Genomic DNA, 17,071 nt, shown 5'->3' with positions numbered 1-17,071 from the left:
TTAGAGCAGTGTTTTTTAAACCTGTTTGTGAACCGCTGAAACAGATGTATTTTACATTGCAGACTAACAGCTAATGAAACCACACGAAACGGTCCTCCCCTTTACCCTGTGAGAGCCACTCTGACTTTTCCTTTCTATTTCACTTCCAAAAAGTGCCCGTTGTGACCCTTCAAATAGGTTTCGTCATACCATAAGGCCACAACATGCTTATCAACCGCTTCTGACAGTCCTGGATGTAAGCTCACTCTTCAGGGGGCCTGGGCTCGGTGGTTTGTGTAGTGAATTTCTCCCAGTGCCCAGCGCTGTGTGATGGTTCAGCATATAAATAGATTATAGCAATCCCCTTTTCTCCTTCTTCCCTTTTCTTTTTAAAAACAAAGAGCTGAAATGCCGTCAAACACGGAGATTATTTCGACTGGAACAGAGAGGGTCAAGAACCACTTAATAACGATCTTGTGAGGGAAATGAGGGTCACGAATCAACTTTTGTAAAGCAAATTACGTTTTCCCCGTAGACTTTTTAAATTTTTTTTTTTCAACGTTTATTTATTTTTGGGACAGAGAGAGACAGAGCATGAACGGGGGAGGGGCAGAGAGAGAGGGAGACACAGAATCAGAAACAGGCTCCAGGCTCTGAGCCATCAGCCCTGAGCCCGACGCGGGGCTCGAACTCACGGACCGTGAGATCGTGACCTGGCTGAAGTCGGACGCTTAACCGACTGCGCCACCCAGGCGCCCCTCCCGTAGACTTTAATTGTAACTGTAACAGTGTTAGGTTGCTATTTTTACCGAGTTCTGACTCTGAGACCTCCTCTAAGTCCTGCGAGGGCCTTCCGTGGCCCACCCTGGCTTCTGCAGGGGAGGGCGGGCCTGGGACGGGCCGGCCTCCTCCCTCCCGGTGGGCGGAGGCATCCGTGGCAGCCGGGGGCCACCTTGCCCGGTCCTTCCAGCCTTTCCTGGCACGTGTCCAGCGGCCCCCGGACTGTCTGTTGTCGGGGACGGGATCCTGTGCGTGTTCGAGCCTGACCTTGCCCAGGACGGGCCGCTGGGATGTGAAGATGATGTCCGGGTGGCTGTGCGGTGGCCGGAAGCTTCCGGCGTGCCAGGCGGCTCCGTGTGATCAACCTGGAGCGCCGTGTGCGCGGACGCTGGTGTCGGAGGGTTGGTCCGTCTGCTGGCCGGTTTTGCTTCGTGTCATTTCTTCTGTGTTGCTGCACACACACCACCAGTTCCTGTGCTTCCGGGATCCGACAGGCTGTTGGTCCACGCGCTCGCTTAGGAGATGAGCTAAGGGGCGCCCGGGGGGCTCAGTCCGTGAAACGCCTGACTCCTGGTCTCGGCTCAGGCCGTGAGCTCACGGGTGTGAGGTGGAGCCGGGCGTCAGGCTCTGTGCTCAGAGCGGAGCCTTCCTGGGACTCCGTCTCCCTCTCTCTCTGCCGCTTCCCACTCGCTCGCTCTCTCTCTCCCTCCCTCTCCCTCTCAAGTAAATAAAAATAAAATAAAAAGGTAAGCGAAGGTCACTCTGAGGGCAAAGGATCTCAGAGGCGGCAGAGCTCCAGGGGGCGTAAGGCGCGGTGAGCAGGCGGTCAGACGGGCCTCGCCGCGGTCTCAGGGCCTACCCGGCTTCTGGCTCCACAGGCCGGGCCACCTGACCTCCAGGGTCTTCAGAGTAGGATAGGGGTGAAGGTTTTCCCTTCTGGTGAAGAGGCGTTCGTTCTCCTCTGAGATGCTCTCAGAGAAACCCTGTCCGCAGAGAAAGCGCATTCGGCCCAGGCGAAGCCGGGTCTGTTCAGACCGACGGAGGAACGTCCTCATGGTGTGGAGAGGGACTCCCCGGGCCCGCGACCTTCCCGCCTTTACTCTCGTCTCTGAGGACAAGTGTCCCATGCTGTCCAGGGCCGGTTCCGCCTCAGGAGCCGCTCGCCAGGCCCCGGCCTCCCTGGGAGAAGGCTTCGGTGACCGGCTTGCCGGGCTCCGGGTGTTCTGGGTGACGCATCTCGCCCACACCGTGCACCGGGACGTGTCTGTGCTGCGGGACCACGAGGGTTGTGTCCCGTGGCGGCCCTAACAGTTCACCACTGCTGTTTGCTCCATCCTGTCCGGACAGCTATGGAGACCAAACACGTTCACAAACGTCCTTTCCCTCAAAGACTTTGCAGAGTCGTGAAGACGTGGGCAGCCGTGGGGGTGGCTGGCATGGAAGGGGGTGTTGGGGGGCTGCATGGGGGCCGGAATCCCAAGCCCGGGTGTGGTTCCAGCCTCTGCTCCCAGCCCGGCATCCCCCCCACCCCAGACACCAGGGCTCTGACCCCGACCCCTGGGGGGTCTCGTGTCCGCCAGTGACACTGACAGGGGTGCTGGGGGCTGGGCTCGGTGCTGCTCTGGATTCAGCTGCAAACGTGCAGACGCGTCTGTTTAAACTTCGGCGGGGACGCCCTTTCCTCGCTGGCCCCAGACCCTCTCACTAAGCGAATGCATAAAAAATCAATTTTTGTGTCTGTATTCTGTATCTTTTTGCAAAGACTCACACAGCAGTTTACAGAGGGATAGAGCCGGCCCCGGTTCTAAATTGATTTGGCCGCATTGGATACAGTCCTCCTTCCTCCAACATGACTTTTCAGTCATGATGAAGCCCAAAGATTGCTTTTCACGCCTCTTTCGGTTTTAGGGTTCTCTCTGGACTTCTTAGGGTGCTCACGGCTAAACTGCCTGGTGGGTTGACTCCCAAGTAGCCAGACGGGAAGTCAGGACCCCCGTGAGCCCGGGGTTTGATGCATTTCTTGGTATGTGAAGGACCCTCGGGGCCTGCTGCTAACTTGCAGTTGGAAGAAAAGGGAAGGATCTTTCCTCCTGTTCCCCTGAGGGCCAGAGCACCAAGTACAGAGCTTTCTGGACGTTTCCTGGGGCCACAGTGCTGGGCAGGGGCATCAGTGCCAGTGGAGGGGACGCTGGACCGGGGGCTGTCACAGGCCGGGACTGCCCACCAGGCTGCTTCCTGGGACTCGGCTCTGGAGGGAAACAGTGTCCCCTGGGACGAGGGGTCGACTGGCTCTCCTGTCATTCACGTCCTTAAAGTGTCCGAGTCCTTTAGGAAGATGGCACGAGCCTGGGACCCCGGGAGGGAACGGGGCCAGGAGGAGAGGGCTCTCCCTACTCCCCCCTGCTCTCTCACACATGTGCGTGCACGCACACACGCGCACTCACACGCACAACATGCACACACTCTATAAGGAACTGGTTCACGCGGGTGTGCGGGCTGGGAGGTCCAAGATCTACCTGGCAACCTGGTCACCCAGTGGGGGCCGATGGCGTGAGCTCTGGTCTGAGGATAAGTCTGACAGCGGGAGGAGGTCAACGCACCAGCCTGATGATGTCCGGCAGAGAGAGTTCTCTCTTACTCAACCTTTTGTTCTGTTCGGGCCGTCAATAGATTGGATGAGACCCACCCACGTCAGGGAGGGCCGTCCGCTGTACTCAGTCTACCCACTCACATGGTGATCTCATCCAGAGGACCGTGTGACCAGATGTCTGGGCGCCGTGGCCCGGTCACGTTGACCCATAAGGTGGACCGTCACACGGACTGTCCCTTGTGCGTACACACCGCGTTCTGAATTGGATTTAGGAGGAATGGCCAGGAGGTACCACCTCCCAGGGCTTGTTAAAAAGGAAAGTACCCTTTTCTGTCTGTTTGCCCCAAAAGAAACGTATCAGAAATCACCCGGGAACTCTCTCCTCCCGCCTAAGCTGTGGCCACTCACTTCCAAAGCATCCGCAGGATTTGGAGCCTGGACGGCAGGCTACTAGGACCCTCCGGGCAGGCCCCCCGTCCCCAGTGGGTGTGCGTCCGGTGGGCTGACCCCCACGTTGCAGAGGACAGCTCTGTGGAGAAGCAGCCCTGGCTGGGGACCGACCCGCAGGGGGTACTTTGGAAAGCGGCGTCTCGAGCTCTGGCAGGCTGTGGGAAGCGACCGTCTGGCTCGGTGGGGTCAACTGTCCGGATGAAGAATGGCCTCTTACGCCATCCCGTCCTCCGACCTCGGTCCCTTCACCTGTTCTCACTCCCTCCTCTGTGTCGGCGGCCGGGCCTGTCCAGCGGCGTCCTGATCCTCAGACCATTGGAAACGGAGCGACGCAGCGGCTGGTCCCTGGGAGGCAGCGGACAGGGCGGCGGTTTTTGAAGGGAAGGATTAGTAAGGAGAGCACAGAACCGGGCCCGTGAGGAAACTGCGTCCTCGCAGCATGGTTCCCTCGTTAATTATGAGAGCAGGAGTCCTTCTGACGGATCACGGATGCTCAGCTCTCCTCTGGGGGATCTGTCCTTTTCTCAGAGACAGCGGCTTCCTGGCTGGGGCAGGGAGGTGTGCCGGGCCGAGGGGTCGGTGCCTTTGACGGGCAGTCGGTGTGGCTCCCTGGTTAGTGGGTGTGAGGGAAGCATGTGGCTCAGCCACATCCCCACCCGCTCTGGCCCTACGCTGCAGAGGCACGAAGGGGGAGGTGTGTGCAGGTGCAGGTGGGAGGAAGGTCGTCAGGAAGTAAGGAATTCGGTCCACGCGGGTTGGGAGAAAGGAGGGGCCGGGAGGGTGTTAGGAGAGAACGGGTCTGTGCTGGGGGAGAGCCCTTCACGCCCACCTCACCCGAGGAATACCTCTTCCAGCCATCCATCCATCCATCATCCATCCATCCATCCAACCATCCATCCACCCATCCATCATCCACCCACCCATCACCCATCCACCCACCCATCCATCTCCCCTCCCTCCCTCCCTCCCTCCCTCCCTCTCTCCCTCCTCCATTAGCAGCACCTGTGGAATGCCCCCTTACTACACAACATGCCGGGGGCTGAGGAGGTGAAGAATAAGACACAGCCTCCCCTCCCCGCCCCCCCCCCCCGACCCAGAAGTTCACAGCACAGCGGGGGAGGACGTGAGGTAGACCACAACGCTGCCAGGGTGAGGAGGATTCTAGGAGATGTGGGCACAGGTTCCCTGATGGGAAGAGAGGCTCCTGGTCAGACTCTGAAGGCGGAGGGATGGTTCCCGGGGAGGCACCCCTGAAGCCAGTCCTGGAGGGTGGACACGTTTTGGGGACCATCCTTCCCTCAGTGCGTTTTCCGGGAGACCCCCTTCCTGCCTCAGTGGAAGGTGAGCCCCCCTCCCCCCCACAGGGCTGGACCCCCTCCCCTGCGTCTCCCCATCCCTCATCTGCGGACTTTCTTTCTCCCTGCTGCGTGGAGACAGGCTCAGATCTCTTTAATTTTAAGATCTTAATACAATAACAGGAAAGCCCCTCCCATGACCCTAATGCTTCAGCCGCGGGATGACCCGCGATGGCTTCAGCCGCGTTCTTCCGTGTACACTGAGTGCCTTGGAGGACAAGCCCGGGCTGTCTGAACCCTTCCAGCAGTCCCTTCCTTTCTGCAGTCCCTTCCAGCCTGGCCGCGCCCCCGTGCCCGGTGTGTCTCTTGCCCTTGCCCAGCCGCCTGCCTGCCTTCGTGGGTGCCGCTGTCTCAGCCATGTGCCACGTGGCTTCCTCTCACCGTCTGTTCCCGGGAGGCCACCCAGCTGTGCCTCCAGCTGCCGTCTGTGCGCAGACATGCGGCTCAGACTTGCTCCTCCGGCTGGTCACCCCCACCTTGCCTGGGTGTCTCCAGACCCAGACTCCCCGCACCCCCCTTTGGCCCCAGGTGGTTTTCACCGAGTCCCGTCCCCCTGCATGCAGGCTCAGCGCCAGGACCTGGGACCATCCTAGATGCCTCCCTTAACTCATTCCCCTCACCCCTGCTGCCATCCCTTCCGTCCCTGAATTTGCGCTTCTGTGTCCGTAGTATCTCCTGCGGCCTCTCTGCGCCACTCCTGCCTCTTCTGGCCTGTCATTTCTCGCCACGACTGCTGCAGTAGCTTGAGACTCCACATGCCTCAATTGCTGGCCCTCCCAGGAGCTGGACTGGCTGCCTCAGAGCCATTTGGAGAGCTTTCCAGAAGCACAGCCCTTTGCCCCCCACCCTGAGAGCACTGGGATCCATGAGTCTGTCTTTCACAAATAAACTGTCCCTGGATCCTGACATAACCTGGTACCTGGGAGTTATTTCTGATGGTCTTCCTGCCTCCTGCCTAGTCTGTGCAAGTCTGTCCTCTGCCTGGGTGAGAAGTCATTCGGAGACACGCGTCTGGTCCCCGTTATCCCTTTGTTCAAGCTCTCAGTCCCTGGGGTTAATATCCAAAGTATATGAGGAACTCACATAACACCAAAAACAAACAAACAAAAAAACCCCCAAACAATCCAATTAAAAAATGAGCAGAGGACACGAACAGACATTTCTCCAAAGAAGACGTCCAGATGACCAACAGATGGATGAAAAGATGCTCAACATCACTCATCATCAGGAAAATGCAAGTCCAACCGCAATGAGCTGCCGCCTCACACCTGTCAGAATGGCTCAAATCAACAACACAAGAAACAACAGGTGTCGGCGAGGATGTGGAGAAAGGGGACCCCTCGTGCACTGGTGGTGGGAATGCAAACTGGTGCAGCCACTCTGGAGAGCAGTGTGGGTGGAGGTGCCTCAAGAAATTAAAAATAGAGATGCCATGTAATCCGGTAACTCTACTACTAAGGATTTACCCATAGAAGATGAAAACACTAATTCAGAAGGACACTCGCACCCTTGTGTTTATTGCAGGGTTATTTACGATCGTCAAGCTACGAACAGCCCGTGTCCACTGACCGATGAATGGACAAAGAAGTGGTATACGTACAATGGAATATTATGCAGCCACAAAAAGAATGAAATCTTGCCATTTGTGACAACATAAATGGACCTTGAGGGTGTTATGCTCAGTGAAATAAATCACAAAGAGCAACAAATACTGTAGGATTTCGTGGAATCTAAAACGCAAACGGTCCAGAGCACACATGTGGTTGCCGGAGGAGAGGGGTGCAGGGAGCAGCGCGGGGAGAGCGGGTCCGGGGAGAACAGTCACAGCACTGTGAGTACGGTCAGCTGTGCTGTGTGGTGAAGATGTGATGACGGCAGCTCCGCTCATGTGACCGCAGCGTCACATGCACACTGCGGGCTCACCGTGTTGTGCACCCAACACTAATGTGACGTCGTGTGCCAGCTGCAGCTAACAGCACAGGATTCCGTTCCTGCCGTGACACCCCGCTGCCCCCCCGCCCCCCCCCTCCCCCGGCAACCAAGCCCTGGGCTCCCTCAGCTGTCCTCTCTGCCTCCTGCCCCGCCCCTGGCTCCACCTCCCGCCCCGCCCCTTCTGGCTCCACCTCCCGCCCCGCCCCCTGCTCCAGCTCCTCCTCCTGCCCCCTACCCACCTCTGGCTCCGGCTCTGCCTTCCGGCTCCGCCTCTCCTCCCTCCACCCCAACCCCTGCACCTCGGCTCTGATTCCTCCCCCTCGGCCCGCCCCTGGCTCCGCCTCCCACTCCAGCTCTTCTTCCAGCTCTGCCCCCTGCTCTGGCTCCTCCTCCTCCCGCCCCTCCCAGCTCCACCTCCCACCCCGCCCCACGACTCTGCCTCTCACCGCCTGCCTGCCTTTCGATTCCACCTCCTCCTCCACTCCTGACTCCGCCCCCAACTCCACCTCCCACTGTGGCTCCGCCTCCCGCCCCACCCTCGGCTCCCATTCTGCCTCCTGCTTTCTGCTTCCTTCTTGCGCCGAAGGTCCTTCTGGACAGGACACCCCCACCCCACAGTGATCCAGAGGCCCATCCCCCCTGGCTGGCGGGCAGCTGCTCACCGGGCCCTCGCCTGCCCCTCGCCACCACTCCCTGGTCGCCTAGGGCTGTTGGACTGCAGGCAGTCGACCTGAGCAATAGTTTGAGGAGTCCGACTGTGTCTTTCCTTCCAAGTGAAGACAGGACCCCATCACTTAAGGACACTGTGCTGCCCTCCCCGCGGGCACCTGCCAGGTTTCCCCTCTGCTCTGACACCTGCACAGGCTCTCCCTCCAGCTATAACGTCTGCAGAACCTCGGACACCCACCCACTGCCTCCTCACTTGACCCGGCCCTCCAGGGTCACCTCAGTATGCTTCCCTTCCCCAACACGGCTCATTCATTCCTCAAACGTCTGGGGAGCTCTTTCTGTGCAGAACCGGAATGGACTGTGGGCCGCAAAGATGAAGGGCTCACAGCTCAGCACGGACCGTGCTGTTCCCCACACTGTTCCCTGCAGGGCTGGTCTCATGGGTTAGGAAGCCACCAGGACCTCGGGGAGCCTCCAGGAGGCCTGGCACAAGGGAAGGAGCAAAGGGCCAGGGGCGGGGAGGGGAGGGGAGGGGTGTTCACTGCTCAGGCCAACCCTGCCAGGACGCCATCCCGGCCTCCCCGACAGCGTTGTTCTGTCCCTGGAGTGTCAGTATGTCCTGCAGGGCCTGGCTCAGGTTCCACCACCTCCTTCCCATCTTTGTTCTGTGGCTTCAGCTCCTCCAGCCTCCACAAAGGGTGGGGTCGGTCAGGAGGACTCCCGCCAGCACCGTCCCGAGTCACAGAGAGGGCTTCTATTCTCGTCTCTCGTGCTGTGTGGCCGCGTGGCCACGGCGTGTGGAATGACAGTGTCTGTCCCTGACGTGGGCAGGCCCTCGGCGTCCGGGGGATGCATTCAGAGGCACCTTTTCTTCTCTCTGTCAATGTAGGGTTCGATGGCCTTCAGGCGTGCACGGACCCAGGCGTCCCCGAGAACGGCTTCAGGACGCCCAGCGGAGGGGTGTTCCCTGAGAGCTCTGTCACCCAGTTTCACTGTGAAGACGGGTTCAAGCTGAAGGGCTCCACAAAGAGACTGTGTGTGCGACACCCTAACGGCACCCTCGGCTGGATCCCCAGCGATAAGCCTGTCTGTGCGCGAGAAGGTAAAGTGCGCGCCCTGCCCGCCCCGTCCGGGCAGGCCGATACCCCGGGCCGCGCCATCCGGCCCAGCCTGCATGCGGATGGGAAGGCGGTGTGGCCAGGGCTGGGGCCCGGGATGAATTCGCCCCCGTGGCAGGAGGGGCCGTGTTCCTCCTCCGCCCCAGTTCCAACCCCACTCGTCACCGTTTTCGTCTGTGTGAGCGAGTGGCTGGGAGAACGTTAGAGCCACTCACTGTGTGCAGCCTCGGTCCATACGGAGACGCACGTTTTGGACATGAGCCACGTAAGGAGGGAGCACCGCAGGGCCAGCCGACCTGGCGGGCGTTTGTTTCTGGCAAGTATCCTGCTTGAGACGCGGCAGTCACTTACCGTTCGCGCCAGCCCACGCCTGCTGGTCGAGACGGCTTTGCTTGTAGGTGCGTAGGGTCCGGAAGGGAGCCCTGGGTGCAGCTGGTTGGGGAGGCGCGATGCGGTTTGTGTGTCTGAGGCCGGCAGAGCCTGGGTCTCTCGGTTCAGGGTCCGTCGTCGATTTTGGTTTATCACGGAGCTGTGACCGCGGCATGCGGGCTGTTACTCTGAAGGAGCCGAGATCCTTCTTGTGAACATCTCTCCGTAGCTGACTTGGGGAGGCCTTGACGGGGCACCGGCTCAGCCCTCCTGGGGACTGCGGCCTGTCCCCAGAGTTCGCCGTGCCCTGGCTTTTAATTTCAAGGTTTTTTGTTTTTGTTTTTGTTTTTGTTTTTTTAAAGAGAAAAAGTTAGCACAAAGAATTAGTGTGAAATAAGTCAGAGAAAGACGAATACCGCGTGATTTCACCTCCGTGTGGATTCTAAAGAACAAAGCTGACGAATAAACGGAACAGAAGAGAAACAGACCCCCCAGTAGAGAGAATCCCAAGCAGGCTCTGAACCCTGAGATCATGAGCTGAGCCGAAACGAAGGTCGGACGCCTCCTTGAGCCACCCAGGCACCCTGTACATTCAGATTTTCTGCTCCCGTGCAGCCCGTGCAGGCTATGGTTTCCATGAGGTTCTACTGATTAAAAGTGTGTTTGGTTTGCAAATCCTGACTCTCCTGCCAAAATCTGTGTCCTACGGCCTCAGTGTTTAAAATCTGGACAAGCTCAGGAACATCTGAGGGCAAAGAGGACACGTGGGCTTCGTGGTTATTGCCCGGAGATGGGGAGACCTTTCCGTATTTCCGTCCTGGGGGGGGAAAAAAAGATGGCCCCTTTCCAGGCCTCCATAAGCACGTGGTCTGTAGTAATTCCAGAAGGGGAAGGAGCGTCTGCTGTGGACAGCCCCAGGTGTACGGGGAGGGCCGTGCTCCTGGGGCGCCCCGGGGACTGCCAGCCCTTCCCTTCCACAGCCGAAAATAAGACCACCCTTTCCACAGAGGGCCCAGACATCGTGTTGTGCTCTCAGGATCGGTTCAGAGAGTTTGGAAGAACAGAAACCACCTTTCTAAGTAGCAGCCGTTTCTCAACAATAACGGTGACCTTGGTGGGCTCTGGGAGACGTGCGGGAAGGGGCGGCCTGTGCTGCTGCGACGGTGGAGACGTGCGTCGCTGTTCGTGGACCGCGGGGGCGGGGGCACGAGAACGCGGAACCGTTCTCCGCTGAGGTGTGCGTGGCCTCCCGCCCCGGCCAGGACTGTGCCGTGCGGATGCCGGGCTGCTGAATTCCTTGGTTCCCTCCGTCCGGGCGTCAAGGTGCTGAATTTTGGGCGGCAGTAGTAACGGGTCAGTCACCGCGTTCAGATAAGCCCTCAACGCTGAGAAGCACTTTCGAGGGGGCAGCCTCCCCGGTTAGGAAGGTGAGGCTCAGAGAGGTTCGCTGGCTTTGTCCCGGTCACATAGCAGACGTGCAGGCAGCAGGCTTGGAGCCGCGGGTTTTCCCCTGCGAGGTCGTGTCACGGAGGCCACTCCCAAGGACGCGTGGTCACTACAGGTGGTGGTGTCGGTGCTCAGGGCGGAGGGACTCAGAGGAACGTGGGGCCCAAACCCCCCTTCTGATCTGGTTTTTGTCGGACCCAAAGAGAAACCGAGAGCCTTCCCGGAGTTAAATGGTGATTTAGGGACAGACCTGGTCCAGCCCCTGGTCTTGTCGCTGTCACCTGGACCCCTCCCGGGCTGTCACGCTGGCGGCCAGTCCTGCCTGAGATGCGGGTTTTTGAAAAGTAGGTTTAGATGCAGGAAAATGCGTTGTTATCCTGCTATAGGCACCCTACAGAAGCGAGGTGGCACCTCTCTGCTCGCCCGGGTGCCCGCTGTCTCTTCACCACGCTCCACCTCAGCCCCGATTCCAGTCTTAATCGTTCCCTCTAAGAAAACGACAGAGTTTCAGGTTTGGACTCATGGGCCTGATCACGTAGGCGGTGGAGTTTTACGGCACTGAGACCTTCCACCCTGCAGATGCAGAGACGTCCTCTCCAGGCTGGTTCCGAGAGACCGGAGCCCCACGGCCCGAAGCAGAGCTGAGGACGGTCGCTGTTCAGGGAGCAGGGGAGGCGGCGGTGTGGTGGAGGGGACTGAAAACACACCCCACGGGTGCAGGGCGGTGATGTGGCAAGTCCAGAGCCCAGGGGACAGGGTGAGAGCCACCGATGGGCCTCTGCTCAGGTCTGCTGGGGGACACCTGCCCGCGGGTAAACCCCCCTCTCCCAGTTCTCGCTGGGGGTGAAGGCTGACTTTGCCTGAAGCCACCTGACGAACACTTACTGGACTCGTGTTCAACCAGGACGCGGAGAGGCCGTCCCTCCCCTGACAGGGGCAGGGTCAGTGTTGTGACTCAGACGATGGTTTGCACACGTAAGGAAGGGGTGTGTTTAGAAGATCAGTATGCAAATGAGACTACAATAAGAGTCATTCGAATCTACTTAGGTTATGAGAAAATAGCACATGGGGGCTGGGGGGGGCGGGGGTGATCCGCCTGCGTCTTGCCCAAACGGACGTGCCACCGGCATTCGTGGAAACGACGGCCGGGCAGAGTCCTCTCCGCGCCCTGGCATTGTTACACCGGCTGTGCGTTTTCAGATGGACAATGGCCCACAGGTCCCGGCTGGGGGAGCCCAGGTTACCAGGCCGCGATCTACACCTTCTGCCCAGGCCCCCCCTCCCTTAGGACCCTCATCCGGGAAGGCGTTCGGGACGCTCACGAGAGTCAGACGGCAGCTTGTAGCTTCGGGTGGACACAGCTCTGTGTTCAGACAAGCTGGTCTTCGTGCAAAACACAACCTTCTCTTTTCCGCCTGCGGCTTCTCTGCTGGAGGCTTTGGAGGCAGACGGACCCGTGCGTGTTTACGCAGCGGGGTTTAGATGCTAAAGGAGCTGTGATCTGTGTGCAGCCGGACACGGTTCTCTTGTCCCCGTAGTGGCTCCGTGGATGGTCACGGTCACGCCGACGTCGGTCTCCGGCAGACGCACAGTGAGCAAACCGGATGGGCGTCCGGCAAATGGGGCGTCACAGGTCTCAGACAGGTTCACACGGGGCTCGTCCCGAGCAGGTTCCCAGACCGCGCCTCTGGGGCGCCTTCCTGACAAGGGTGCAGCCAGCAGAGGCGCTGTGACCCGGACCGTGGGGGGGACCCTGCCTGTGGCCGGCCGGGTGGTTCCTTCTGCCTCAGGAGGAGCGGGGGGTGCGTGGGGGACAAAGGGTTGTTCGAGCTGCACGTGCACGTGCCCTGAAAGTGCCGCCCCTGTCCGGAGACCCCCAGGGCCTTTCTGGCCACGAGTATGACTCCTGGAATGGCCAGGGGGGAGGGGAGCCTTGTGGCCCTTGTAGGCGGGAGGCCGGGGCCCATGCTCTGCACGCTGGCTGGGCTCCCGATGCGCTTTGTCTGCTCGTCTGCGGGGCCCCCGCAGCCTTAGGCCATCTGGGTAAGGTTTGCATCCCTCAGGTGGGCATTTGCTGAGAGTACTCACGCTGAGCAACTTCGGGTTTCTGGGTCTTTGTGTGGCCTTTCCTGACATTTCGGCTCTAGGTGCCTTTGGCTGAAGCCATTCTGACTCATTCACCCCCTGGAAAGCACATGTAAACCCTCCCGTTTTTCCTATTGGCTTGGTGCGCTTTTTATCAGCACCCAGAACCTGCCCCATGCCCGTCACTTAGGTGCACACACCTGGCCACCCCCAGTGCACACCTGGGTGTCTGCGTGTTACCTGTGCATCTGGGCGTCTGCACCTTACCTGGGCGCCTGCGCATTACCTGGATGTCTGTGCGTTACCTGGGCGTCCCTTCCCCACCAAGAGCGCTGTGTTTTAAGGAGGGTCGGCGTGTGCACCGGGGACCGTGCAGTGCCTCCTGAGGTTCCCACCCAGCCCCACGAAGCAGGTGTTAACGACCTTACTTTCCAGACGAGAAAGTGCAGGTGAGAGGGGCCTCCCAGGAAGCGAGTCCAAGAGCGGGATTCAGATCCAGGCGTTGCCCCCCGAGATGATGACCTCCAGGGGAGGGGGGAGCGGGTGACATGTGTCCTCCTGACCCCAGACCCACGCCCCTTGGGGGAGGCGTCGTGTCTGTTCGTTCAGGCCCCTGGTTCCCAAAGTGTGTGCCGTGGACTCCTCGTCTCAAGAACTTGCTGAGAATACATCTTCAGGCCTCCGGACTTGGAAGGTTAGGAGTGAGAGCAGCTCTCTGCATATTTCTTTAAGCTCCTGAAAACAGCTTGCGGCCCACACACGCCGGGACATGCCAGAGTGTTTTCCCGGGGGGAGGACACGGCGTTCTCTGGTGTGAGGCAGATCCTGGGAGATGAACTCGTACGGTCAGAGAGCGCCCGTGCTGGCATTTGTGGACAGAGACACTACAGCCCGGGAGTACGGGTCACGTGGCAGACACACTGGGTCTGGGACCAGCGTCCGGACTCCTCGTTCAGTGCTCTTCCTGCAGAGCCCCCGGGGAGCCTGAGAAAGAGCGGGATCTGGAACGTCCTCCAGGAGGCTGTCAGCTGTTCTGGGCGGCGAAGATGGGAGCTCACGGGGCTGGATCCCACTTGCCGCCAGCATTTTCCACCTCCACTGTCCTCATCTTCTGGTTGTGGCCGACGTGGCCTGGAGCACGGGTCTCCACGTGTCCCCTCCCCGCAGACCGAATGGGGGACAGACCATCCCTGCAGCAAGCATTATGTGTAAGTTCTTGCTAAGGGGCTTCGGCGCCTGGAGACCTGACCGGGGCTCCTGTAAAAGATGAACAGTTTGGTACAAGGTTCCCCGAGCCTCCCAGGGGCAAGTGCAGAGTGCGTTTACGTGGTATCATCACGTTAGGAATTTTAAGTGAGCAGATGCGGCCTCACTCGTGGCCAGTGAGGGTGGCGGGTAAGCCCCGTGCCCTTGAACGCAGGGGCACAGCCGTTGTTCAACAGCAGTGTGTCCCGCTCCTTCTGGGTCACCTTCTGCGGTCACCCCTGGGTCAGGGTGAATGTCCCCCGGCTCCAGGGGCTTCACCAAGACAGAGACGCTCCAAGAATGTTTATTTACAGTCCTTTTCTCCACGTGTGTATCTTCCATCACCGGAAATGTCTCGTTGCTTTGGGCGTGGGCATCCGACAGCAGCTGTGTCCACAGGGACGGGCACCTGCTTGTCCCCAGGTTGCTGCGTCCTCACTGCCGTCTCCTCAGGCGGGAAAGCAGAGTGGTGCCCGTCCCCGCCCCCGGGACCCCCGTCCCCAGGAGCACTGTCCCTTCTCATTTGTGCTGTCCCCACCCCCTCCCCTCCCCTCCCCCGTCTCTTGTGGCTTCAGTGTGAGTTTGATTTACTTTCTTAAAAAGATTTCAACTTAACGTGGTCATGACGTGAGAGCAAAAACAAATCCAGAGCAAATAAGGTCACGGTGGGGAGACACAGAGGGGATGAGTGACCTAAATGACCGTTATCATCCCTACAGGGTGACGGCTGGACACCACAGACAGGTTCGCTCAGCAGCACAGCCCTTACCAGCTGCCCGAAGCGTCCCCGTGTCCCGGGGGCGCCGGGGTCCTGTCCCCGTGTCCCGGGGGCGCCGGGGTCCTGCCCGGTCTGAGCAAGGGCCGTGGAGGTGGGCTTGTGGGAGTGTCAGTGTCCCTCTGCTCACACAGAGTACCCCGGTCAGACCGAGTGCAAAGGGCGCATGATTGTCAGGAGCCCCCAGCACCAGGCAGATGGCATGGATTCCCCAGAGAGCAGGTTTTCACGGGCTCGGAGGTGAAACTACCCAGATTAGGTTGGCTGCCTGTGAAGAATGGAGTGCTTCCCACCCGCACCCTTCCACGCCCACCGCGGGGGGGCTGATTCTCCTGGCTCCGGGGCTGGGCCACGTCCATAGTCCCACCCGAGCCCACGTGTGCCGGGGACCCGCCTGGGCCTCCGGCGCGGAGCCCACGCGGGGAGGCTGTGCTGATGCCGCCTTCGCCGGGGTTCGCGGCACTGCCCTGGGGGCGTGCGGGGAGCGCCTCTGCCCCACGCGGTGCCCCAGGCGTCTGGACTCAACAGGTTCTCAGGAGACACTCCAGGCGCAGCCGGTGGGTAGAGGGTATGGGGACCATCTGCTTTCACGTCCCTGCGAGCTCAGCTCTGGGAAGAAACAGGTGTTTTCTGTCACCTCGTCGTCGCTGAGAGTGAAGGCGACGTTCCAGAAGGTGGGAAGAGACGTCAAGTTCCTTCACCCATGAAACGGTTGAGACTGTTGATCGAGAGAAAAGCAGCTCTGTGTTCTGGGCGGGGCATCCTCTGCCTTCGGGAGATGGTGAGGGTTCATGGGCTTGGAAATCCAGATGCCACCCTAGTCAGTCAGTTGTCCCCAAGTTCTGCCAGCACTCCCTGCTTGCCCGGCCGGAGGCCCCGGTTCAGCTGGGGGGACTCATTCCCAGCGAACTTCTTGTTCTCTCTGGATTGCGTAGTTGTTTGTGTAAACTCATAGAACATAACCTTTACAGGAAAGCACACGAAACCCCACAGCCCACAGAATTAGCACACAGTGGACAGCCCCCCGGCCCCCCTAGGCTGCCCCTCTCCTGGGTCAGGAGCTCGTGTCCTGGTTATCACTCAGCCCAGGCGTGCGCATTCCCAGACACGGCACCACTTTGATTTACTTTTGCCTTATTTTTGAATTCATGTACGTGGAATTACACATTAGGTATTTTACGTTAGACTTTTCTACTTGGTTGTGAAATTACGCTATTTTCCGTGCAGCTGTGGTTGGTCCATTTGCAGGGTGTTCTGTTACAAATAGACCAGAATTTGAACATTCTGATGTTGATGGGCATTCAGGATTTTTCTCACCGGGTCTGTTACAAGTAAGTTGTCCGCCCTTATCCGTGGAGGACGTATTCCAAGACCCCAGTGGACACCTGAAACTGTGGATGGTACCAAACGCTGTGTCACTGTGTTTTTTCCTACACATACACACCTATGGTAAAGTGTAACTTATAAATTAGATACAGGTGGAGATAAACATAATAATTAATTATAAAATGGAATAATTATGTGGGGCGCCTGGGTGGCTCAGTCGGTTGAGCATCTGACTTCGGCTCAGGTCACGATCTCGCGGTCCGTGAGTTTGAGCCCCGCGTCGGGCTCTGTCTGATGGCTCAGAGCCTGGGGCCTGCTTCCGATTCTGTGTCTCCCTCTCTCTCTGCCCCTCCCCTGCTCACCCTCTGTCTCTCTCTGTCTCAAAAATAAATAAACGTTTAAAAAAATAGAATAATTATAACACCACACCATAATAACAGTATGTGAACGTGGTCTCTGTCTCTAAACGTCTTACTGTCCTGCCTTCACCTTTTTCTGTGAGGACAGTGACGATGAGATGCCCACGTGGGGAGACCACGTGACGTGAGCGACACGGGCAGGTGGCGCAGCGTGTGGTCGGCGGAGGACCATCTGCTTGCCGACGTGGATGCCAAGGGGAGCGCCGCCGTGCTGCTGCGAATGCTCTTGACCTCACCTCTGGCGGCTGTTCCCCGGCTGTCCCGTGGCGGTGGTGTGGTGTGGACGGTGCCCGTTTCTCCCCGCAGTGTCGTGTGACAACATGCGTGAATGCTAACACCAGGGAAGCTCACCTGAGCCTTGGTGCCCAGTGTTGTCCCTGGGGCTCGGCCACGCAGGCTTGGTTGACCACTCACGGGGCTCGGCCTCCAGCTCCCCAGAGGCCGAGTGGATCCACAGGGACCCAGGCTCCCCAGCCTCAGTCACACCGTCAGCACAGAGCGTCTGCTGTGGCCTAGAGGCTCCCGGTGGACAC

General features: G+C 59.3%; 1 protein-coding gene across 3 annotated transcripts in view; it reads left to right on the top strand.

Annotated features, from left to right (window-relative positions):
* Positions 1-17,071, top strand: part of SUSD4 (sushi domain containing 4) — a 93,612-nt gene that overhangs the window by 37,015 nt on the left and 39,526 nt on the right. For 2 of the 3 annotated variants that reach the window (XM_045048449.1, XM_023247991.2), the window contains exon 3: positions 8,645-8,857. The exons of the other annotated variant lie outside the window; for it this stretch is intronic. In XM_045048449.1, the coding sequence (XP_044904384.1) occupies positions 8,645-8,857 (213 nt within the window). The remainder of the gene's footprint in view (positions 1-8,644; positions 8,858-17,071) is intronic. 3 annotated transcript variants of the gene reach the window in all.

Source organism: Felis catus, chromosome F1 (assembly GCF_018350175.1).
Source record: "Felis catus isolate Fca126 chromosome F1, F.catus_Fca126_mat1.0, whole genome shotgun sequence".
In the NCBI taxonomy this organism is placed as follows: Eukaryota; Metazoa; Chordata; class Mammalia; order Carnivora; family Felidae; genus Felis; species Felis catus.
The sequence above is the reverse complement of the archived record's forward strand: the minus strand, read 5'-3'. Positions and strand labels throughout refer to the sequence as shown.